This window comes from Natator depressus, chromosome 10 (genome assembly GCF_965152275.1).
Source record: "Natator depressus isolate rNatDep1 chromosome 10, rNatDep2.hap1, whole genome shotgun sequence".
In the NCBI taxonomy this organism is placed as follows: domain Eukaryota; kingdom Metazoa; phylum Chordata; order Testudines; family Cheloniidae; genus Natator; species Natator depressus.
The window spans coordinates 58,042,664-58,068,940 of record NC_134243.1 but is presented as its reverse complement, the minus strand read 5'-3'; the positions used below and the strand labels follow the sequence as shown (position 1 = coordinate 58,068,940).

Here is a 26,277-nt window from a genome sequence, read left to right as displayed (position 1 = left end):
AGACCTCTCCTCAGAGTCTGTTTTCTTGTTTTTTTTCTCCAACCTGGAGAATGCTGCTGCTATTTATTATTATTATTCCTAATTTATAGATTTGATAGTGGGGGAAGAGGACAGAAAATATAGAGGGGGAAGTTAGATCACACTACATATGGAAAGAAAGAGAGGAATATTTGATGTGTTGGGAGAGACAAATACCAGCACTGAAAACAAGACAGGAAAAGATACACCATGATCTATTTAAAAAAAAGAAAGGAGTAGATAAGAGGTCGTTCAATATTTTAATTAATGACTTGGATAACAGTGGAGCGTATGCTAATAAAATTTATAGATGACACTATGCAGGGAGGGTTTGCAAGCACTTTGGAGGACAGGATTAGAATTTAAAAGAACCTTGATAAATTGGAGAATTCGTCTGGAATGAGCAAGATGAAATGTAGTAAAGACAAGTGCAAAGTACTGCACTTAGGAAAGAAAAATCAAATGAACAACTACATTTAAGTGGTAGTTCTGCTGAAAGGGATCTGGAGGTTATAGTGGATCACAAATTTATTATAAGCCAATTATGTGATGTAGTTGTGATAAAGGCTAATATTCTGGGTGTATTGACAGGAGTGTTGTACCTGGGACCTGAGAGGTTCATTCCACTCTACTTGGCTCTAGTGAGGGCTCAGCTTGAGTGCTGTGTCCAGTTTTGGATGCCAAACTTTCAGAAAGATGTGTACAAATTGGAGAGAGTCCAGAGACGAACTATAAAAATGTTAGAAGGTTTAGAAAACCTGAGCTATGAAGAAAGATTAAAAAAACTGGGTATGTTTAGTCTTGAGAAAAGAAGACTGAGGAGGGACCTGATAACAATCTTAAAATATGTTAAGGGTTATTGTAAAGAGGACAGTGATCTATTGTTCTCTGTGTTCATTGAAGGTAGGACAAGAAGTAATAAGCTTAATCTGCAGCAAGGAAGATTTAGGTTAGATATTAGGAAAAACTTTCCAACTTCAAGGATAGTTTAGCACTGGAATAGGTTACCAAGGGAGGCTGTGGAATCCCCATCACTGGAGTTAAGAACAGGTTAGACCAAGGGTTCTCAAACATTTTTGCTGGGTCCCGCTTTGAAAATACTTCAGGCTGTGATGATAACTCTCCCCCCCACTTCCTTCCCCCCCCCCCCCAAAAAAGTGTTAGCAAATTACTGTATATACTCATAGGAGCACTAAATGAAGCGTGTAATCATTATCCCTCCAGTGGAAGGTGCTGAAGTCTTTCAAAAAGTGTAAACCAACAGTTTTCATGAATAAATATGTGGGTATTTAAGAAACACAGTTTTTGAAAAAAGAAAATTGACAACAGGGTACAGTTTGGAGAGCTGGAAGCCTTTTCCAGTGATTGTGACAATAACCATAGCATTGTCCAAGGCCTGTTGCTTTATACACAACTATATACAAACAAGTATCTGGACACCTAATGTGAGGGGTGCTGCTATTTTGAAGCACACAGTTTTTTCAATCGCAACTCCAGGGAACTGAGGCAGACTCTTAAATTGGTTCTCCACATTCACTGTCTGGCTGCTTGGCTCTGAAGGAAGTGCCACTGCCAGCAGCATAGGGTGACCAGGTGCCCGGTTTTCGACCCGAAAACCCGATCAAAAAGGGATCCTGGCGGCTCTGATCAGCACCACTGACCAGGCCGTTCACTATCCAATTGACAGCGTTGTGCAGCGGGGCTAGCAGGCTCTCTGCTAGCCTCCGCGCCGCTCCCAGGAAGCAACCAGCATGTCCCCCACTCTGGCTTCTACATGTAGGGCAGCTAGTGGGTTCCAGATGCTGCCACCGCCCTGAGCACCACTCCCATTGGTCGGGAACTGTGGCCAATAGGAGCTACGGGGGCGGCGCCTGCGGACGGGGCAGTGCGCAGAACCGCCTGGCCACACCTCTGTGTAGGAGCTGGAGGGGGGACATGTTGCTGCTTCTGGGAGCTGCTAGAGGTAAGTGCTGCCTGAAGCCCGCACCCCGACCACCCCTCCCGGGCCCTGGCCTCAGCCCTGATCCCCCTCCTGCCCTCTGAACCTCTTGATCCCAGCCCAGAGCACCCTCCCATACTCCAAACCTCTCATCCCCAGACCCACCCCAGAGCCCTCACTCCCCGAGCTCTGATCCGCCTCCTGCCCTCCGAACCCTTCTGCCTCAGCCCGGAGCCCCCTCCCATACTCTGAACCCCTTGGATCCACCTCCGTAGCCTGGAGCCCCCTTCTGCACCCAAAACCCCTCATCCCACGCCCCACCCCAGCCGAAGCCCGCACCCCCTCTCGCATCCTAACCCACCGCCTCTGCCTGGAGCCCCCTCCCACACTCTGAACTCCTAATTTCTGGCCCCACCCTGGAGCCTGCACCCCCAACCGGAGCCCTCACCCCCTCCTGCACCCCAGCCCCCTGAGCCAGCCCGGTGAAAATGAGCCAGTGAGTGAGGGTGGGGAGAGTGAGCGACAGAGAAAGGGGTGGATGGAGTGAGTGGGGGCAGGGCCTCAGGGAGGGGGCGGGGAGGAGAACAGGTGGGGCAAGGGGTGGGGCAAGGATGTTCAGTTTTGTGTAAGTAGAAAGTTGGCAACCTTAAGCAGCAGCGCAGAAGTAAGGGTGGCATGGCCAGCAGCAGCCGCCACTCTCACGACCCCCTTCCAATGAACCCTTTTTAGTCGGGACCCCCAGTTTTAGAAATGCTGTCCTATGCCTTCTAGGTCTGTTGTGACATGTCGGCTGAGTGTGATGATGTCATTTCATTGTCTTATGATCTCTGAGTTTAGGGCCCTAGGCATAGGCCTATTGTGCTTAGTCCTTAATCCAGCCAGGTTTGCGTATTTAAAATTGCATGGTTGATTTAGTTAAAAGGAACTAGATGATATGAAGCCAAGTGTTTAAAGAATACAATGATAATTAAGACATTTTAACCCCAGAGAAATGAGAACAATCCCCAGCTGAAGAAATGACGGGGACACAGAGGCGTAAAGAGAAGAGAAAGATCTGAAAAACAAATGCAGTAATTTTAATCAAGATTTGATAATGGCAATGAAAAATAAGCTTGATTTCTTCTGTGATGGCACCAGTGTGGTAGACAGTGTTGCCCTGCTTTGGTGAATCAAACTATGAGGAAAAGTTCCCAGTTTTAATGAGGGGAAAGAATTTGCTGAAGCTATTTGCTGGGTGTATCTGTCTCTTTCCCCTGATGCCTGGGGAATGTCTAAACAAACAGTAATATATCTCTGAACATTCAAGGAAACTGGGATTTATTATTTGTGTCTGAATGACTAATAGGTGAAAGAAATCCACAAGATAACTTGCATAAGTACTGAACTGTAATGATTACAGAGGCACACAACACCATATATGTATATGTGTGTGTGTTTGTATGTTTAAAGTATGTGTGTGTGTACATAGAAGATTGCGTTCCATTTTGAATTTAAGGATTCAACTTTTGTTATTTATGAAAAATACAGCATATCCTCCCCAAAATTATAGGAAGTACTCATCAAGTACAGAATGAATTTTCTGAGAACAAGTGAATCCATTAATTGAGTTGAGTTCAAATTAATTTTAAAATGGGCCTTTAAGCGTCTATCAGTCTTTTTTTGTCCCGAATGATCTTAGTAATGGAATAACACAGGCCCTTCAAATTTTCCATATGGTTAATGTGCATTACAATCTTGTGCATAGGCTATATGTGAAAAAATTGCTTGTAGTTAAGCTGAATTATTGATGATTGTTGTACCTATTCGTTAAAACTGTATAGGCTACGAATAACTCCGTTCAAAAGACATGGGGTCTATTATGACAGCAGAGGCAACTGAATGAATCCCACCCTTCTTGTGCATCTAATTTGCATGCCAAACTTCTACTGGTTGTGGTGAGTCAGTGATATAAGGGAGATGTGCATGTGTTCATAATTCTTACGGCATATTACTTGGCCCAACTGTCGCTGTTCTTTAAGGGTTCCAAAGTTACATGCTAGCTTGGCCATCAGTGCTTGAAAGGCACCTCATAGCGCTGCTGCCTCAACTTCTGTGTACAAAGAGCTAGCACTGCTGAAGAGACAGAGGGAGGTGTGGGTGGGGAGCCCCTCAAGCACAGAGACATTGGGACTCCGGGACTAGGCTTCCCCATCCCTTCATATAGTGCTGACTTCACTACACAGTTCTCTAAATAAGTACACCGGATGCCAGTTAAGTGCCAGACTTACTGGTACACTTTGGCTGCTTTGGAACACTTTGGCTGCTTTGTACTACTTTGATGATGGGCAAAGCAGCTGCAAGCCCATTTCAACTAGAATACCACATGGTAAAAACTATTTTTGAGTTTCTTGTTTTGTGTTTGTGTATAAATTTAAAAAGAAGCCAATTCCTAGAAAAAAACTACATTCAAATGGAGTTAATGTTGAGAGTCAAGATCAGTAACTTAAAGATAAAAATCATTACCATGATATTGTAATTATCCCCAACCCAAACCAAGAATTACAAACCCAAGGGAATGCAGAGTTAGTTACAGTTAAAAGATATCCAAGCATATTAAAGCAGGGAAATGCACAATTAAGGCTTCTAAACATATTTGGGTTGCTTTTCATTGAAACCTTAACTGAATTTCCTGAGTTTGTAGTGAAAACTGGGCTAAGGGACTCGATCTGTAAAATGAAGGGGGGAAAAAAGTGTAGAATAATGTTTTGAACTGAAGGTAAATAAGCGTAAACATGAGGAAACAAAACAGCATATGCTGCATTTACTGATTTTAAAAAAATCTATTATGTGCCCATTGCTGGAGCATGTGGGCCTGATGCTGTTTGGGTACTAAAACTACCTATTGGGATAGGTCCCCAGGCTTGTCTTCACTAGACTTTTGTACCTCAAGTTAATTGATTACCCATTAACTCGAGGTGCCAAACGTGTCTGTAAAGTCTAGTGTGGATAATCCCCATTCGCTTGTTCCAGGCTACAAACATTTGTTCTCTATCCAAGGAATCAGCCTTGTATACTATTTTAGATGAATGGTTATATAAAGCTGTTTTTTTAAAGCCTGGTCTAGACAAAGTTGTCCCAGTATAATCATAGAATATCAGAGTTGGAAGGGACCTGAGGAGGTCATCTAGTCCAACCCCCTGCTCAAAGCAGGACCAATCCCCAACTAAATCATCCCAGCCAGGGCTTTGTCAAGCCTGACCTTAAAAACCTCTAAGGAAGGAGATTCCACCACCTCCCTAGGTAATGCGTTCCAGTGCTTCACCACCCTCCTAGTGAAAAAGTTTTTCCTGATATCCAACCTAAACCTCCCCACTGCAACTTGAGACCATTACTCCTTGTTCTGTCATCTGCTACCACTGAGAACAGCCTAGATCCATCCTCTTTGGAACCCCCTAATCATTTTTATTGCCCTCTGCTGGATGCTTTCCAATTTTTTCACATTCTTCTTGTAGTGTGGGGCCCAAAATTGGACACACTACTCCAGATGAGGCCTCACCAATGTCGAATAGAGGGGAATGATTACATCCCTCGATCTGCTGGCAATGCCCCTACTTATACATCCCAAAATGCCATTGGCCTTCTTGGCAACAAGGGCACGCTGTTGACTCATATCCAGCTTCTTGTCCACTGTAACCCCTAGGTCCTTTTCTGCAGAATTGCTGCCAAGCCATTCGGTCCCTAGTCTGTAGTGGTGCATGGGATTCTTCCATCCTAAGTGCAGGACTTGCACTTGTCCTTGTTGAACCTCATCAGATTTCTTTTGGCCCAATCCTCTAATTTGTCTAGGTCTCTCTGTAGCCTATCCCTACCCTCCAGCGTATCTACCTCTCCTCCCCATGTAGTGTCACCTGCAAACTTGCTGAGGGTGCAATCCACACCATCCTCCAGATCATTAATGAAGATATTGAACAAAACTGGCCCCAGGACCATAACTATGTCAGTTATGGGTAGAAAATTTATTTCTTTATTTACTGATATAGTTATACGAGTTTATCCCCTAGTGTGAATACAGGTGTACTGGTACAAAGGTGCCTTCTACTGATGTAGTTTATTCTTGTTTCTGAATCCAAATAAACTATACTGGTATAACTGCGATTCACACAAGGGATGTTGTACAGCTTTAACTATAACCAATATTATATAAGCAGTACAATTATTGTATGTAGACAAGGCCTCAGGCTCTCTTTGAAGGAATTTGTTTTTTATCACCCTTTAAGGAATATAAAGAGGTTTTGTTCCTTGCAGCACTGGCAAAGCATCCCTAAACAGACTGAGAGCAGTCTTTGTTTACATTTCTGTAAGAAAGATTTTCTGAAAGACTTTCTTTTACAAACTTCAGATTTTGCCTCTAGGCTTCTAAAAATATGTACAGGATACTCTATTTATTTACACAACAATGATATCATTGAGCTGTATTAAGATAATTTCTTTTGGAACAAAATAAAAAGCTTTCAGGATTCACAATTGGAGGAAAATGTAGTAAAACAACGAAAAACCTCTTGTGGAGAAAGGGTGGGTCGTATCAGATGTTTGGATACAAACCAGCTATTGTACTTGAAAGTACAAACTTCTTTTAGAACCTGTAAGTGCCCCCATATTAGTCAGCTATAGTTGTTGCCATTTTTTTGGTTGTACTTTAACAGGATTCTACAAAATCAGCATGTATAGCGAAGACAAAATTCTGCTTAGTAGCATAGCTGGGTACACATTTCTCTTCAATTCTTTTGTAAGTTTGGCAGAAAATCAAAGGAGAAATTGAATGTGAGCATATATATACAATTAATACTGAGATAAGTGTTTAGAGTTTGGGTTTGGTTTTTTTTTTATTATTCGAAGATCCATTAGGGCCTTGTACGTACAGAGAAGTTGTACTGCTTTAACTATCCGGTTCAGCTAAAGTAGTAGAACCCCGCAAGTGTGGGTGCCATTATACTTGAATAAAAGTGTTTATGCTTCTATAGCTTATCTTGTACTAGAAGGGAAATAAGTTTATATTGATATAAGCACACTGATATTGGTATAACTGTATCCACATTGGAGATTGTACTAGTATAACTATTTCCATTAAAAAAAAAACAACCCAGCCCCAGCTAACGCTATTATATTGATAACAAAATCTGTATGTAGACCAGGATGAATAGAAACAGAAAGATTACAGAAGAATAAATTGTATTCACAATTACATTTTAGATTCATGATGGTTTATAAATTGGTAGAATTTAATTTAATTACAGATTTGCTTTTGATTAACATTTGGTGTATTTGGAAATGTCCTTTTTTCTGGATTAAAATGATGGCTTTTTTATTTAATAATATAAAATTAATAGCATGACAGTAATACATCATAATTCAGTGTGTTGTAGGAAAAAGTCAGGAGGTTACAATTAAAAAAATAAAGCTTTAATTTTTGCAGTAAGCAAGGCCAATAGATAAGTCTCCTGTATTGTCCCTGGTGACAAGTGTACTGAAATTCTAACTAATGGATTGAATATTAGTAATGTAAAGAAAATGGGTAATTTAAAGAAATAGTAGTTTAAAGAAAACTGTTTTGAGTCAGTTCGATATTGAACTGCATTTTCCCATAGTGTCACATTGCCTTAGGAGAGATGCAATTCAGGAGCCTGATTCTCCCATTCTCCCCTGTGGGCCAGGCTCCATGGCTGGACTATATATCTCCCATAAGGAACCTAGAGTCATGTGACTCCCATGGTGGTAACACGCAGCTTGGTCAAAGGGAAAGCTGCATTGCAATTCTGGGAGAGGTTGTCCCCCATGGAGCCTGGCCCATAGGAGAATATGGGGCCTGAACGACAACTCCTGTACATGATTGAGCTGATATGGAAATGCAGCTTACTGTTTTGTTGAACTGATTTTAAACTAAATGTTTTGGGTAAGTTAAAAAACTAAAATATTCCAATTTGGGTTGAACTGACTTGAAATCAAATATTTCATTTTGATTTTCGAGACTGAAAAATTGAAGATTTTGACAAAACCACCATTTTTTTTAATGGAAAATACCCAACCAAGTGTAGTGGCTAGACTCACACAGGTTTGTGTGATTTCTGTTACCTCTTTGCTAATGGACCTGATTCTCTAGCTCAAGTAGTAGAGGCTCATACTTCTAGATCCAGAGGTCCCAGGTTCATTCCCTGCAGATAACTCAAAGAGGGTCATCATTATAGTTGGCTATGCTGTCTTTAATCACTGGTGTGACTATATTCTACTCCAGGAGCCAGGAACATAACCAGAAATCCTGACACCCAACATTTCAGTTGTGTAACCCATTGGCAGAGTATGTGTTGTGTCTCCCACAGTATGCTGGACTTAATAGAAGATAACAATGTGCCTACCCCACAAGTGTTACTCCTATAGTTGAAGAGCAGGAGGTCTGTGCTATGATCTAAATATCCTATGTTCAAACCCATGTAGGGAAAAGTCATAAGTGCGAGGACTTCAGAATAGTTACAGTTGATTTCATACTGGAAAATATTGTATTTAGAAGTGAAGTTGGATATTATGTTAATATTTGCTTTATTGTTATATGTATAGTAATTGTATTTTGGTTAATGAGAGCTGTTCCTTCAAGAACAGGGTGGTGCACTTAATTACAGAGTTTGAGGAAGACTAAAAGCAGGGTGTAGGAGATTTTGCCTGTGTGAGCAGAGAGTGAACCAACCTGTTTGTGCAAGCATCTTAAAGGTCAGAACTTGATTTAATAAATCCATTTTTTTCCAGATAGCTGTCCTCATTTTTGAAGGTGTGATATTAGGATTTACTCAGGGCTTTTCTAAGGTGCTGTTGAGCCTTTCACTTGTAAGTTGCCAGTAGGGATAGTGTGATTAGTTTGGAGGGTCTCAGTTTCGGCTCCCACATCACAGCTCTTGAACCTCCCTGGGCTCCCATGGTTCCTGGCTTCTTGGCATTCCACTTTTTGACCTTTCATCCCAAATAGTAATTAAAGTTTTTCAAAAATTTGAAATTTTTCTCAGGAGGGCAAGATTGTTTTCTATCCAGCTTTAGTTTTACACTAACTGGCAGAGTCAGCAGAAGCCAAGAACTGCATGCCGTAGACCATGGAAACTGAACTACCCCTGTTCCTCTAGAAGATATTTTCTTCCACCTCCCGATCTGGACTGAGGCATGCGTGCTTCCAGAGCAGTGTATGTGAGAAGATAGCCCTGCTGAGGCCTGTTGGATAAATAGAGGGCTTAATTCACCAGGGCACCCAGTCCAGTGTCTTTCACCAGCACTGTGTCTACACAGCTGAAATTTATGGTTATATGCAAATTCTTATTAAATAATCTGCACAAAATTCCACACATTGGACTCCACCTCATTCATGGTCACTCATAGTCATTTGTGAGTGAATAGGGATCAACTTCTCCAGAGATCCCACATTACTCGCCCACAGGACCTAGTAGCAAGGCCCAGCTCAGGCTCTCCTGTCTGATGCCTGCATGTCGTAGCAGAGAATTAATTCCCAAGTTATGCTTCCCATCTGGAAAATTTGCTTTGGCTCAATCTCCTGGCTTTCTGGTTCTTGCAAGGGTGAGGGTCGATAGGGGAGCAGACCCCTTCATAAGGGTACAATGAGGGGTTACAAAAATGCAGCTGGAGTCCAGGACAACATGATTGTGTAGAGATGGGAAACCTGGTCATAGATGAAGTGATTGCTAGGCGGGGTTACTTTACATAGGTTTCCTGTAAAACCCAGGACTGGCCCTGGTTTAAGTTCAGTGGTAGCTGAGAACGGCAGGTGTTCCTCTTCTAGAAGTTTCAGGATTGTGAGGAGAGTTTTATTTGTCGAGTTGGTGGATGGAAGGGGCATCAATGCTCCGTTTCAAAGTGATCTCATCTCTCTATAACATTTTGTGCAGAATATAGAACACTAATGCAATTTTGTGTGCAGTTTGTAGAATTAATAGTAGTATGCTTGTATTCTGCCTGTCGTCATAAACCATCCCAGTCTTCAAGGTGGCCTTCAGCCTTGATTTGGTCTCCCATCAGTGTGTGATACCAAGCATAAATCTTTCAGTGAGGTAGTAGTACTGCCGCTTTCTGAGTTGTGAATAATACATGCTGTATGGTCAGGGCTCCTAGCTACCCATGATTTTGCAAGTATGAAATCTGTTACAGGGTTTTTCATTTCATATGGGTAGGGAGAGAAGCTGGGATGTGAAGCTTTTTTTGGCTGCTCACAAAAGGAAGCAAATATTTTAAAACCCATTGGTCTAATTTCCCATTTTTCATCAAGTGAAGCATTAGGTAGTTGTTTGCGGTAGGATGCTAGACTTGATGGTCAGAAGTCTAAGCTGATATAGTAAATACTGTGTTACTGCAGCAGTTAAATACTATGGGCAGTGAATTATTTTCTCTCTCTCCCATAAAATAGCACAAAAACTAAAAGATTTATTAAAAATAACTACCATGTAACTGAAAGTCATTTGCCATGCTAGACCCTAACGGCTCAGAATTGTTAGTATTCATGTAAAGATTTAGGGCTAGGGTTGCCAACTTTCTAATCACACAAAACCGAACACCCTTGCCCCTGCCCTGCCACTTCTCCAAGGCCGTGCCCCCGCTCACTCCACTGAACACTGTGGTTTCTGGCCAATGGGAGCTGCAGAGCTGGTGCTTGGGGCAGGGGCATTGCGCGAAGCCCCCTTGGCTGCCCCTATGCCTAGGAGCCAGAGGAACATGCTGGCCACTTCCTGGGAGCCACATGGAGACGGGTAGGGAGCCTGCCAGCTCCACACCAACTGGTGGAGCTGCCAAGGTCCCTTTTCGATTGGATGTTCCGGTCGAAAACCAGATACCTGGAACCCTATTTAGGGCCCCATTCTCCTCTACAGGAGTTGGTTTACTACTGCTCTTCTGTTGAAGGGGCATGGTATGTCCTGCCCCCGACTCTCCCATATAAGAAGACTCAATCTGCAAATCCTCTGAGATCAGTGAGAGCCTTGGAGAATCTGCAGGAGGCAAGGGGCATCTTCACAGATGGCTCCCGCAGAAGCTGTTTCCTGTCTCTCTCCACGATGTGGCTAACTCCTCCTATTTATCCCCCCTCCCTCCTAGAAAGAGTGTGAGATGGTACACGGTGTGAAGGGAGCAGCAACACAATCTAATATAGCTTGAGGTTGCAGATTTTGGTGCAGGAAAATCTGCGAGAGACCAGTTGGCACAATTACTTGCCCCCTTCAATTCCATGAAGGTGGGAACCTGCAGACCCTCCATGGAGGATGGGCTTCTATGGTGTTGTGGGGGGGAGAGCATGTTGCATGACAGCGCTTCTCTCTTCTGTGGGTAGCCATGGAGGAGAGCATGGGGCTCTGAATTACAGGATTTCAAAAAGTTATTTCTTGTAAGGCAGCATCTCATAAAGTCCATGTTATTTGCCTTTTAAAAAAGTTAGTAGCAGCTGCAAAGAAACATGTTTTCGAGCACTTTTAAAATGGACTTTTGACCAGTTAAACCTTCAGTGTGCCTCTGCCAGAGTGCTTTATGAACTATCGTATCACATCCTAGGAACCATCTGCTATAGAAGAACATACATTATAAAGAGCAGTATTGAATTTTCAGACATTAGAGCTTATCTGGATAAATTCTTTTTATAAACAAGAAAAAGGTCTGGTTCCTATTATTGCCAAAAAAAAAAATCAACAATTTCATTTGAAAAATTAAACAATTTCTGAGTAATGAGAATGTTGTGGGGGGGTTTGGTAAATATTGTCCAGATCTGGTAAGCATTTAAAAATGTGATACAATTATGTAAAAGATTCAAATATTTTTGTTTTAAATAAAGAAAAGATTGTGAGTACCAAGGTTTAGCCCCACAGAAATGTTTATAATCCCCTGTATTATAATGGGGATTATAATACAAACTGACATAAAATATAGGTTTCATCTGAACCAAAGTAAGCAGCTGGCAAAATGGCATTTTATGAACTACTTAAGTACCTGATCCTGCAGCCCTGCTCACATAAACAGTCCCATAAATAATGGGGTTGATGCTGCAAACAGAACCATGTGCTTATACACTTCCTCCCACCCAAATTTCAGAGGGACTCCAGGTGGGAGGAAGGGACCATATACAAGGTCCTATTTGCAGGATCATGCCCAATGATGGCTGAATCTGGGATAAATTCACTTTGAAATCCATCTCCTTCATTCCTCCCGAAAATGTTAATTGAGGTGCTTTGATTAAATAGAATCCTTTGGCTGAAATTACAAGTAAAGGCAAGTAACTGTGTAGTGTGACAATTTTTTTGACATAACCTCTGTTTGCAATGGCTTTGCTTGGTAGTATCAGTGGAGTTGAACTGGCTTCACTCTTGTCTGAGTAGGTCCCCTGGATCTTTAATATAATGCCCCTGTAAAATTTGGACTAACCTGAGATGATGATTGGATTTAGAAAGCTTGTTGGTGAGTAAATCCAGCTGCTTAGTCCAATACAATACAACTGCAAAAAGCCAAGCTATTACTTTCTTGGACTGTTTTCAAATTCTCCAGGTGAAAGTGTTGCTCAATAAAATTTGGCATAACATGAAGTACTGGAACAATGGTGCCAGCCAGAAAACAAAAAAAATTATTGTTCTAAATTGCAACTAAATTTTTGATCTTCAAAAAATGTTGGAGGTTGTCTATTCTGGGCTATACGTTTTCTATTTAATTGCAGCAAGTAGAATATTTTGAAAAGTAAGCAATTTGTTAGAATTAATTACTTCCCATAAGCAGCTGAATCAGTACACACCCTTGTGATAATTTTTACTTCACAAACAAGAGAGAGGAATTTGTTTTTATTAGGTAATGAAAATAGTGATCTTAAAAATCAGTGTCATGAAAAGTTATGTAAAAACACTGCTCCGATCTTTACTGAAAATCATATCTCTTATGCATTTGAAAAGAACTTTGTGTATTTTCCTTACAGAGCACCACTCAGTTTTACTCCTTTGAAACTACATAGCAAAAATGTGATACTCAAACCAAAAGTAGTTAGTATGAGAGAAATCCCAGACCTTGAATTTGTCTTCCTTGATAAACATAGCTTTTTTTCTTTAACAAATAACTGTAAGAAAACAATAACTGACCCACTAAAGAAAAGAAATATTTTTAACCTCCTTTCATAAACCAAATAACGAAATAAAGACTGTCCTGTCATATCGCATCTGATGCACAGACTTGTATGTCAATATAAATAATCCATTATCAGCACTAGAAGTTAGTTTTCTGTCTGAAAGTTTAAATGCAAGGAACATCTGTTTAAAACTGTGACATAAAGTATCAAAGAGTGTATTTTCATAAAGGTTTTAAAATAAAACCCAATATGTACAATTTCCCTACATTTTTAATGACATTTCAACATACTTGTATATTTCATGGTTAGGTTTGGTTTGGTCTGGTTTTTGTCAGTTGACAGATGCCAAGCTACAAAATACAATTTACAAGCGGAGCCTTTCAGTTATCAGACTGGCAAAGATAGTTTTTATTTCTGGACATACATTAATTAGGCACCTTGATTTTGATCTGTATAATCTTGAATGAAAGTACAATTAAAATACAGTATGACTATGACTATACCTCCATGCACCATGGCTGGTGAATTCAATGCTGTTGTGGCATTTTTCTTTCTCAATAAAAATGCTATAGTAGCTCTTTCTGAGAGTAAATTGTAAGAAGATCATAAAACTTCTGAATATTTTTTAAGTGATGCAAACCTATATGGAGGAGTTGATTCAATAATTTTTCACAAAAAAGACATATGTTTGTGTTATTTCATGTTTATAACAAACCATAATTACCAATCTGTATAAAGTTATGTTATTGTTCTCTGAGGTACTCTTTAAAATTTGTGACTCAATATTTATGAGGTGTTTAACGTATACATAATATTATGGTGACATTCTGAAAGGAAAATATATTCATCCCAAACAGCAATTGAAAATACCTAATGCGTGAAGGAAGACTTTTTGTAGTTCTCAATGGGTTGTAATTTTTGCCAGTTACAAACTTCTTGTTGCAAATTATGCAGAAAAACTTGTTATGATATCAGTGTTTGCATTCCAGAAATAACACTGGTCATTCTTTTGTATATTCTCTACAACCAAGCTAATAATATTTGGGTGAATTTTTGTTTGTTTCTGATATGGAGCAATCTAATCAAATCCACCTTCTTCACACAAATTTTTGTTCTGAGGATATACCAAGTACAGGATCTGAATATTTATTGTTGCTGCACGTACAGGAAGGTAAATACAACCAGAAGAGGATGAATAGTGTCTCTGAATTAGAAGGGTTTGAGACAAATTGAGGTCAACAATGCTTTAAAGATGCATGCACATTTAATTTTAAGCACAGTTCTTTCTCTGTGACTATTTGGGTTTTGTTTTTTTTAACCATTAAAAGTTTCAAGGTAATGATTTATTTGAAGCAGCAATAAGCATACTTTAATTGCTATTATAGCTGGTTGAAAAATAAGCGAGAGCATCTTTAGTCCATTGGTTTCCAAATGGAGCAATGTTTCAGTTTTAAATTTTTCCATGGAATTTATTGTATCATTTTCCACTTTTAACAACGGTTTATTAAACCTTTGAAACAAATCCTATTATGTGACTCTAAAAAAGCTCAGTCCCTTTATATTACACAAGAGAACTATTCTATTTGAATAGCAGCGGTGTGTGTGAAAGGTGCCAAACTGCTAGTGTTGGAGATGGATGTACAGAACTGAAACAGCAGCAGTCTTCCCCATGTTAACCTTTAAAGTTTCCCATACCTTTACAAAGTGTCTTTGCCTCTAGTGATTACTCCCCATGTCCATTGAGTTAGGACACTTGCCATTTAAAGTGGAAAAAGTCCCTTTTTTGCACAAAAACTGTGGAAGCGTCTACTTGCCAATGACTTTTTGCGGTGAAACTCAGAAGTTTCACTGCAAAAAAGAAAACATTCATTGGTGATGATTTGAGAATTTTAAGCTCTGATTGTTTATGTTGTTTGCAGGGCTGGCTCTAGGCACCAGCAAAACAAGCAGGTGCTTGTGGCGGCACGTTTCTAGGGGCGGCGTTCCGGCGCCAGCCATGCCGCCCCTCGAAATGTGCCCCCGCCGTCCCAGCTCGCCGCCGCCGCTCCACTTCTCCCCCCTCCCTCCCAGACTTGCCACGCACGAAACAGCTGTTTCATGTTTCGGAGCTGTTTCGGAGGCGAGCTGGGGCGGGGAGCGGTTCCTCTACCTCCTCCTCCCCCCCCCGTTACTTCCTGCGCTCTCCCCGCTCACCTCCGCTCCGCCTGCTCCCCTGAACGTGCTGCCTCTCCCTCGCCTGAGAAGGAGGGGGGAGAAGTGGAGTGGCGGCGTCTTCAGGGGAGCAGGCGAGCGAAGGTGAGCTAGGGCGGGAGGTGTGGGGGGGAGCCGCAGGAAGCAATGGGGGGGGGAAATGCGGCACGCCCCAGGGAGGAGGCGGGGCCGGGGATTTGGGGTTGGGAAGGGGTGGAGTTGGGACGGAGCCGGGGGTGGAGGGGGCACAAAAAAAAAGCAGGGGCGGCCAAAAATATTTTTTGCTTGGGGCTGCAAAAATCCTAGAGCCGGCCCTGGTTGTTTGATTTGCATGATCATTTCTTAGGCTATGTCTACACTAGTACTTTTGTCAGGAAAACTTGTTGATCAGGGGTGTGAGAAAGAACATGAGTTTCACTGACAGAAGTGCTGGTTTGAACAGCGCTATGTCGGCAGGAGATGCTCTCCCACTACTGCTGCTTATTGGAGGTGGTTTAATTATGCCAACGGGGGAGCTCTCTTCCATTGACATAGAGTGGCTACACGGGAGACCTTAAAGTGTAGACATAGCCTTAAAGTTTCATATCTTTTTCTTGTGGAGATTAGTAGTTAATCTTAATTTGTCAGTAGTAATAACTTTCTTTCTCTTCTTTGAGGACTACTAAACACATGGTTTTGTAATATCAAACCACATTTGCTAGTATGCTATTGAAAGCTTTCAAGTACTGAGTAGTTTTGTTTGCATTTCTTCTGTTTTGCCATTGGTGGCTTTTGCTGTCTAGCTAAAGTCAACAAAGAGCCTGTTTCATGCATATTAACACTTTGGTCCCTGAATCACATGTACAGCCTGCTAATTAAATATTAAGCATGTTTCTCCTGTGTAAATACATGCAAATATGCCATAGTTGATTTTGAGGAGACTAGTATTGTTACAACGTATTGGTTTCTGCAAACTAGATTTCCTTTTTTAGAGTTAAATATTTTTCTAGATTTGTTTACATTTTCTGAAAATATTAACTAAAGTATTTAAAACACTCTTTACTCTCATTGCAGTTTTTCAGTTCATTTCAAGACCATGATGTGTTCAGAGAAAGGGAGCATGGATTAGAGTTTAAAGCACAGGATTGAGAGCCTGAACATCTGGGTTCTGTCCTGTTCTTCCAGAGACTTGCTACCGTAGTTAGTGCCGTTTGGTTCTTATCTACTTATTTGCTTTTTGTGAATTTACTGAGCTGTGTAGATAATCTTTTTTTCTTCCATGCTTTGTTAGCCAACAAGTATTCAGTGCTAATGTTGCTTTTTAAGGTCCTGATCCAAAGCCCACTGAAAACAGTGGGAGTCTCTCCAGTGTTTTCAAAGTGCTTTGGATCAGACTCAGTATGATGAGGCAAATGTCTATTGTATTAGATTTGTCATTGTATCTCTGTTATCATAATACCTGGAAGCTGTGTAGCTGTTGCGAGATATTATCATACACAATGAGAAAGGAAACTCCAATATTATGCGGAAACGTATGGAATTGGAGACCTGAAAAAATGAAACTTAGGAGAATTTGTCATTTCCTTCCATTGTTCATCCTCTTGCATTTTTTTCCTTTCCCTTGGCCTTCCCTGTTTCGCCCTTTCTTTTGTTCAATGACTCTTCATGTTCCTGGAAGTCTTAAAGGGAATTCAAATTCCATGTTGTTTATTTTATTTCCCTGTATTGAAACTAACAACATCTGGCAGAAATGGTAGCTAGTTTACCCAATGTTTTTACAGTCCAGGAAAAATTTGGTCAGTGAGGCTGTCTTTGTTTGTGTCATTTGGACCGTCGATTGGCCCTCTGGCATCAGAGCTGGGAGACAAGCTGTATTGAGCAACAATTGCTAAATAGAAAAGGAGTACTTGTGGCACCTTAGAGACTAACAAATTGTTAGTCTCTGTGGCACCTTAGAGACTAACAAATTGTTAGTCTCTGTGGCACCTTAGAGACTAACAAATTGTTAGTCTCTAAGGTGCCACAAGTACTCCTTTTCTTTTTGCGAATACAGACTAACACGGCTGCTACTCTGAAACCTGTCAAATTGCTAAATAGGACAAATTCCCAATGCCCTGGGAGAAGGGGACCCTGAGATTGACTAGGAGCTGTGGCTGATTTTAGGCCAAGGTGGGAAGGGTGTCCATTGAGAAGAAGTTTAGCTGGCTGGTGACTAGCAGACTAGTTGGCTGGTTAATGGTGAGCTGAACTGTCCTTTTAGTCTGAAAAAATGGATCAAATTCTGCATGTTGTCTGAAACCCTCCTGTCAGTCATAACATCTGAAGGGGCAGTTCTTGCTGAGATACAGGAAGTGAATGAAACTGTTAAAGTTTTCTGTTTTGATGTCTTTATTGTGCATCCCTTCTGGCCATTTGACTTCCTGACACATCCTGTGATGCTTCTCTTGGAAAACCCAAGAATCCCTCTTTCCATTCACTTCCTTATGTAGCCCTGGTTTCTATTTTCTGTTATTGCCATGATATCTGTGTTTGGGGTTCCTGCATACTTCTTTTTAATGTTGGTCTAGGGCTTGGTGAGCATTTAGTTACCCAGGGCTTCTTGGCATGTTATTCTCAGAGATCCACAAAGATTGAAAGTGGGTTGATTAGGATTGTTTTGTGGGTCTTTGGCACAGGACAGCAGTTCTGACAGCTTATGGGATTTGAGCTGTATATCCTGAGGAATTCCTAGTTGTTCTGAGCACTCCCATCAATTGTCAGTTTTGAGTAGCATGTGGCATTTAATCGGTCTCCATTCTGAGGCACTTTGGTTCAGTATCTTTTGGCTAGTGTATCAGTCAACTCAACCCTAGAGCTAGATGAAATGCTGTTTTCAGGAATATTTGCTATAATCCAAGTGGTATAGTCTCCCCTCAGTGGTGCTCTTATGAGAGTTTATGAAAATTATCTGTATGTTAAGCCTTGTCTGCACTTGGGATTTGCCCAAGGTATAGCTGTTGGTGTCCAGGCACTGACTGAGGTAAGCCTGCTTGAAACTAGTATAAGCAGCACTGGTGCTAATCATGGTTTTGCATTTCTACACTAGATATGCGCAGCTATATCAGTGGCGGGCCACCAATGGCTGAAATCCTCACTGCAGATAAGCTCTTGGTCTGTGCTGGGTTTGAGATGAAAGGGGAGCGACAAACGCTTGTTCTTCTAATTTTTATGTTGTGACAGCTTTGTACAGAGTTCTGTATTAATTGTAATCTACAGCAATTATTTACTATTCTAGAAGAATTCTTTGGAGAGAGCACCACTGCCAGTAGATATGATATGAACAGCACCTTCACTGGTAAAGTAGCAGCAAGAGTGGACCGAGAGAGTTGTGTAATATGCAACACATAAGTTTGGCTAGGGTCTGTGATGTAACTATGGAAATCAATGGCATTACACCATTGTGTTTTGCCACCTTTGTTTATGGATGTCTGTTTGCATCTTCCACTAATACATTGCTTCCTAAAGACAGATACCTAAAAGAGGAAAAAATGAAGCACCAGTCTTGCAGTATAAAAATTTCAATATTTAAATCCATTATTTCACTGGAAAAATGTCATTGGTAGCAGGGAAAGTGTAATGGTTTTACCTGTCTGATATTGGTCTATTAAAAAGAAAAGGAGTACTTGTGGCACCTTAGAGACTAACCAATTTATTTGAGCATAAGCTTTCGTGACCTACAGCTCATCCGATGAAGTGAGCTGTAGCTCACGAAAACTTATGCTCAAATAAATTGGTTAGTCTCTAAGGTGCCACAAGTACTCCTTTTCTTTTTGCGAATACAGATTAACACGGCTGCTACTCTGAAACTGGTCTATTAAACAATGGCAAATTTAAAATTATTTTGCCATAGTAATTTTGAAGCAGTTCCTCTTCTGCTTTTGTCTTTGACTTAACAGTCACAGGGTCTGTAACGGGGTCTCGCCGAACCCAGTGAGGGCTCTGTCTCAGTTTCCCCTTAGTGTTTGTCCCAGTACTCACAGAGCGGTCAGGCTGCTGCAGTGACTTAGCCCCCTGACTAAGTCTAAAAGTTCACCCTTTCCAGGGTTTAACTCAAAGCAGAGGCAGATTAAGGTTTCCTGGGGCCCTGGGCCAGAGCAAGTGGGGGGGACCCCTCCCCACCCCTTTGCCTGTGACCCTGTCCCTGTTCTGCCCCATCTGCCTGCGGCCCTGCCCAGAGCCCCACCCCTTTCTGCCCCTTCCCCAGGGCCCACTCCTGTTCCACCCAGGGTCCCCCCATTTAGGGTTGCCAACTCTCCAGGTTTGGCCTGGAGTCTCCTGGAATCGGAATCAGTCTCCTGCTGACTATTGAAAGCAATCCAGGAGATTTTAATAGGATATTTAAAGAAAATGACATTGTTATGTTGGAAGAAAAAAATCTCCCATAATAGCTTCAGTCAGAGTGGGCAACCCTAGAGCCCCACAACCCCTTTTGCTCCTTTCTGCCTCCCTGCACTCACTGTGACCCCAAGACTGGAGAAGCTGTGTCCCCTGTTACAGCCCTGGGGTACAGCAGGGAGTGAGAGCTCCTCCAGTCCCAGAACTGCAGCAGGGATCCAGGTGCAGGAGCTTCCCCCGTAACTCTCCCGTGCTTCTGCGGGGGAGCAGGGTCGGGGCACTGGGGCTTCTCCTGCCCTGCCTGCCCAGTGCTTCTGGGACCTTCCCCTGCCACCCCATGGCTTCTGCCGGGGTCAGGCCGGGGCCGCCTGGGGGGATTCCCCCACCCTAACCCCCCTGGCGCTACTGCTGGGAAGTAGGGTCGGGCCTCAGGGGCTTCCCCCGCCCAGTGTTGCTACCATGGAGTGGGATCAGGGGATTCCTCTGCCCAGCGGCTATGGCTCCGGGGCCCCCCAGCTGGCCGGAGCCCGTGGGCCCAGTGGCTAATCCGCCACTGACTCAAAGTCCAGTATACAGTCAAGATCAAGTCTTCTTCCCCAGACTCTTCCAGTGGGCACAACCTTCCCTCTGAAGATCTGTTCTCTTTCACCTTGTATTCAGCCCTTTTCTTGGATTCTGATCAGTCTCTTCTTTCCCTTGTCGGAAGGGGACACTGCACTCCCACACAAAATGGTATATAGGAGAACACATGCCCACCCAGTATGACCATCCCTGGAACAACTAAACACCTGGCCTATATGCCCATAATCCAAAATGGCCACGTGTTCTCCTTCTCCTGGAGCTCTTCCGATACTTTCCCAGACTGATCTCCTAATTGGGCCGCCTGCTCTTAATGGAGTGCTAACTCACAGATCTGCTCTCCCTGCTATCTGAGCCACAGGCTGCTCTGATCTCTCAGCAGGCTTGATTCAGTCACGTGACCCTTGTGGGACACTTTCTTGGTCACCTTGTTACCCACCTGCTCAGCGAGAGAGCTACTTGCTTGTGGTTAACTGGGTGTGGACTCCCAGCCACCCAGACAATCTCCTCTTGGTGGAGCCCTTACTTTACCTTGCAGGTTAACAATGCACGCAACCAATGTACCAATGCACGCAATCAATCTCTGAGACCCTTAGAAGCCGTCCCCTGTAGCGTCCAGCTCTTAATCACTGAACACCCTCAGAAGTTACCAGATTTGCCACCCCAAAGGATAGTGTACACACAAATTTGTTTGATTCAACTGAGAGTCAGCTCCTATATAACATCACACTACTGAGATACAGTTATAGTGAAAACAATCATAAGTTTCTTAACAAAAGTGAAGATTTAAGAGATAATGAGTAAGGATAACAAACAAAACAAATGGTTTCACAAAAAACAGTATAATGTGCTTTCTAGAGTCTAAAGTTAACTTTAACAGGCTAAACCCTTGTCTAAAGTAGTTTCTAGCCTAAAACAATCTCCCAGTGTCTCCAACCAACATGGCTGGGCTTTCTCTTTCATGAATGCATAAAACGCAGTCCTTTTTGCTTTCCTCAGTGAAGGACTTTTGCCTCCTCCTTATATCCCCTAAGTTCATTGTTTTGTCCTTAGTCAGGCTGACACCCCCACCTCCCACCCCACCGTGGTTTATTCCCTGGTGTGCTGGCTCCATGTTGCCTTCATATACAGTGCTTGTTTTACATGTGAACTGAGGCCAACAGGTGAATATACATCCTTTGTCTGGTAAAAAACCTGTTTGACACCCATGTTTTGATTCAGACTTGAAAACATATTTTCCAGTGTATATATAGACAACTAATATCCGTACATACATCTTGCAACAATTATGAGTATCAGTATCACACAACCTATTATTAGAGATCTCACTTGATCCTGCCTGGATAAATATTATAAAAGCAATGTGTGGGTGCATTGAGTTAGTCAGGCCTGTCAGGAGTTACTGTTACAGAACAGTGTACTCTTTGCCAGTTGGCACTGAGTGCTTCTTAGGGTTACGCTTTGTCACATAACTACCCTTAATTCCCTTCACCTGGGGAGGCAAATTCTGTCTGGTACAGATGCAGCTGAGCCCTAGCCCTGTTAAAAGGCCCCATAACTCTGACAGGGTCTTACTGCTTATTTTTACTTCAGTAGTGCTGACCTATCCATACCCACAATCCTTCTACCCACAATTCATCTTCCTCTGGCAGACTAAAGCATTTGGCACTCTGTCTGTAGTTTGTAATTATTGTCCTCATCCCTCCTGTAGGTGATCTTATGGACATCTTGTATTTAAAGAGACAATTCAAGTAAAAACAAAAGAAATAGCTCTTAAAGAAAACACATTTTAATTTTTAGGGTTCAGGTTTGTTCTAGTTTGATGTTTCCTTGAAATAAAACAGCTTTGGTGCATGTAATCTGGGGTTAGTAGCATTGGTGCTTCAGCTGGTATAACTGAAATATCACAGGGAATAACTGGGAATATAATAACTGGGAATATTCACGGTATATTTTCCATTTCCACTGCTCAGCAGAGAATCTGTTTGCAATGCCGTATGGTGGTGATGAGTTTTCTGGAGCAAGCCAAAAGCAATGATACAGCAATGGCAGGATTGTTTAGTTAATTTTTGATAGCATAATTAATCAATATTTGTGGCACCATGGGTTCTGCAGATGAGGTGATAGATCTAAAAGGAATTTGCTTTCAGAAGCCCTAAGACTAAAATGTGATGGAGTGATAGTAAAGTTTTTGCAGGCCGCGGGATAGCAAAGCTATAGGAAACAGTGACACATTTCCTTTTCTGAAAACCAGTGTTGAAAACCAAACAGATAAAAGCAGAGCTTGGAAGCATGAGGATGTTGGAGCTTCTTCCACTGCTTCAGCTATCTAAAAGCCAATAATAGCTGGTTATGTTTCCTCTCCTGAGGCATGCTACCATTCTCTTATTGGTAGGGCTGATGCTAATCATTGGCTGCAGTCTGACATTTGTGTGGGAGGGGTATGTACTTCCAATAAAAAAGCTAGAGAAATCCTGAATAATAGCTATGTTAAATCAAAAAATACTTGAATCCCAACAGTTTCCTCATGGTATAAGGGTTATATTTAAAAACTTTGATGTCTGAAAAACTAGTGGTTGCACCAGTGTTCGCTACACCAGCATTACACCTCCGACCCACATCAATTGTCAGATGTTCATTTCAGTTTCATCACACGTTGACTCTGAACTTTTGTGTATCATATAAGTTCATTTCGCTGCACATCACTATTCACTTTCACAGACACACTTAACTGAATAAATAGGAATAAAAATACCTAAACCATTTAAGACAATACAAGAATACTTTCTATTATAATCAGTATTTTACCTGCAGTTTTCAAGTTATGCAATATTATAATTGGTAAATGGAACTGTCAGGAAAACAGATGTAAATAAAGTTAGTGATTGAAGTTGCTTTTGTTTATGTTATGGTTGGACTACATATATTTTCTTAAGGACAAATATGAGATGTGATCATGAACCCTTATATATTCTACTTGCCCAATTTTTTATGAAATTACCACATTAGCTTTTACGTAATCAGTAAAAATGCAGTGTTGCCTATTGCACTCTGTTCTTAGTCACTGGCACACTTGTGCCGTCTTGTAGGAGAAAGGTCTGACATATGTTAATTCTTCAAACACATTGATGCTTGGTTACATTTACTACCATATTTGCCAATCTTGCCAGTGTCAGCTAAATCAATTGCTATATTTACATCGTTAACAGTCATTCCAATACAATCACATCCCCTGAGTCAACACAGTTAGTTGGCAAAATGGCAATGTTTTGCTAAAAATTATGTAAGGTTCATCACACCTGTTAGACACTAGTTCAAGAACTATGAAATCCTCTTTTTTCCTCCTCGCACATCGGAGCGTTCTCAACACTTCTAGGTTATGGTTTGAGATCTGGAAATCTCTAGTGAAATGGTGCCATGAAATATGTGATTGATTAAAAAGGGGGGGAAAATATGCAGAAAATAAATACATGAAGAGATTGGTTTTTCGGAATTTTCAGTGAGGTCTCTCCAGTGGGTCTATCACCATAACTTAGTTGTATTTGTGGAATTAATGTCAAACTTTTTAAGTGTCTCATTGAAAGTTAAAAGCATTTTACTTTGGCGGACAACGGGCCAAATCCAAACTGCCAGATGCTTTTGAATGAGCCGTTAAATCTTTTTATTTGTTTATTATTATCACTATTATTATTGCGGTACGAAAAATGTTTCTCTGGAATCTGGACCTTGGGTATATCTTGACTAAGAAATTTGGACCTTGACAAAAAGTAATTGACTACCCATGGTCCAGAGTATGAAGCAGTGGACTAGGAGTAAAGGGACATGGATTCTAGTCCTTATCTGCCATTTATTTGCTTTGAGACTCTGTGTAAACCGTTTTACTTTCTGTGCTTCATTTTCTCTGTATTTAAATTGTTCCCTCCACCAGCTCTACAGAGGGAAACATTACGTAAATGATTGGTGTTCTTAGTTCTTATTCATAAAAATAAGTATTGTGATTTTTGGTCAGCATGTACGTTTTCTCTAATTAAATAACCAAACGTAATCAAAATTAAATCTTATCTGTATGATTTTTTCATAGCTGAAAACCTGTGTTAATCATGGAGCCATATGTTGCTGGTTTCAAGCATGTGCAACAGGACTATGGAGTTCATCTCAAGCTTGCTAATGATGAGACACACAAAGCTAGAAATACACAACACTCCAAGCCTGGATCTTATGGTGTCAGTATTAGGGTCCAAGGAATTGACGGGCATCCCTACATAGTGCTAAACAACACAGAGGCGTGTTTGTCAGAAAACCCATCTTTATCTGAAAATGGGCTGCAGGTTGCATCTCAGACAATTAATAGATCAGCTCCAAACTCCAATACTGCTCTTAAATTGGGGGAGAAAAATAGTGAAGAAATAAAGTTTCCTAGAACACAATCCACACAGCCCAGTATGTTTAAAAGCCTAAAGCAAACCAATATCAATGAAGGAGAGAATGGAGTCTCAGATTCTAAATATGGAACATTAAAACCCTCCAATTTGTTGAACTTTCAAAGGCATCCTGAGCTTTTACAGCCCTATGATCCTGAAAAAAATAACTTGAACTTGGATAGCTACCAATCTTCTGTGTGCAATAAGTCTAAATCTCTTGAATTTGAAGGCAAGATTGAAAGAAAGCCTTGGACTTCTTCATCGAAAGTAGTGACCCTACAGAAAAACCCACAGCTTGTGGAGTCAGACAGATCAAATGTGAAAACAATTCATTTGAACAAGTCCATAGCAGTGGAAGACCAAAATAAGCATGTGTCCAAGTGCCCCAGTGTTACTAGCAGTCCAAATGAAATGCATGTATTCGAGTCACTTTCATCTAGTGGAGGATCCCCACATGTTAGCCCAACTGGCCAACCAGAAACAAGGAAAAGTAGACCAGATGTTCTTTCTTTTGGCAGACAAGATTCAGCTGGGCCAGTATTGGATGGGTCACGAAGATCATCATCTTCATCAACCACTCCAACTTCTGCAAATTCCTTGTATAAGTTTTTACTTGATGACCAAGAGTATGCTATCTATGCAGACAATGTTAATCGACATGAAAACAGAAGATATATCCCATTTTTGCCCGGAACAGGCCGTGATATTGACACTGGCTCAATTCCTGCAGTTGATCAACTAATTGAAAAGTTTGATAGGAAAATTGGTCCACAGAGGAGAGGTAGATCAGGAAAAAGAAACAGAATTCACCCAGATGATCATAAAAGATCAAGAAGTGTTGACAGTGTACTGTCTTTAGGCCTGGAGGTGAATTCAGATTACTTAGATGAGTTTAGTAAAAACTTGGGTAAATCAACTGAGCACTTGCTAAGGCCATCAAAAATTTGCCTTCAGAAACAATTATCTCTTGAACAAAAGTTGCCTTCCCCTGATACACAAGTTGCTGCTCGAACTGTTGGTAAACTGCAACCGACCACTCAAGACATTCAGAATAGCCATTACAATTTATTGCAATATCAGAAAGAAAATAAAGTTAACGGAGCAAGTTTGACGTTTAGGTCATCCACACTTCCAGTACAGAATAAAAAAGAGGAAGTTAAAACAGTAATTTCTACTCTCTTGTTGCCAAATCGAATTACAATCCCGCCCGACCCAGGAGCAAAGAAGATCTTGGTAAAAACATTTTCTTCTGCACCAAATACACAGGTAACTTTTCAATACGAAACATGTTGTCTCTTAAGTTACCTGCACTGTGTAAGTCAAAGCTGTCTGATGAACACTGTATAAAATGCACATTTTCTGTGGGTCAAATCCTGCAGTTTATCATTAGACCAAACTCCCATGGTGTTTAGTGGAAGTTTGACCTCAGGAAGGGCTACAGCATGAGTTTCAATAACAATAAATGTAAACGGTTGTTCTCTGGATGAGGCTGTAGAAAGCCAAGTTTAAGGAACAGAGTCACATTCCTGTTTGGAGGAGGGATAAGGGTGGGGATTAGGAGTGTTGTTGTAAAATAATGTGTTATTGATGCCTAAAACATACTCACTGCAGCAAATAATAGCATGAAGGAAAAGGTCCAAATGTGCATATTTTTAAACAGGTTT

The 26,277-nt window shown here is 41.4% G+C and overlaps 1 protein-coding gene across 3 annotated transcripts in view; it reads left to right on the top strand.

The window, feature by feature from the left end:
* The window catches only part of CGNL1 (cingulin like 1), a 114,492-nt gene that overhangs the window by 13,884 nt on the left and 74,331 nt on the right, over positions 1-26,277 (top strand). For all 3 annotated transcript variants that reach the window (XM_074966261.1, XM_074966260.1, XM_074966259.1), the window contains exon 2: positions 24,274-25,879. In XM_074966261.1, the coding sequence (XP_074822362.1) occupies positions 24,293-25,879 (1,587 nt within the window). In that variant the 5' untranslated portion in view covers positions 24,274-24,292. The remainder of the gene's footprint in view (positions 1-24,273; positions 25,880-26,277) is intronic.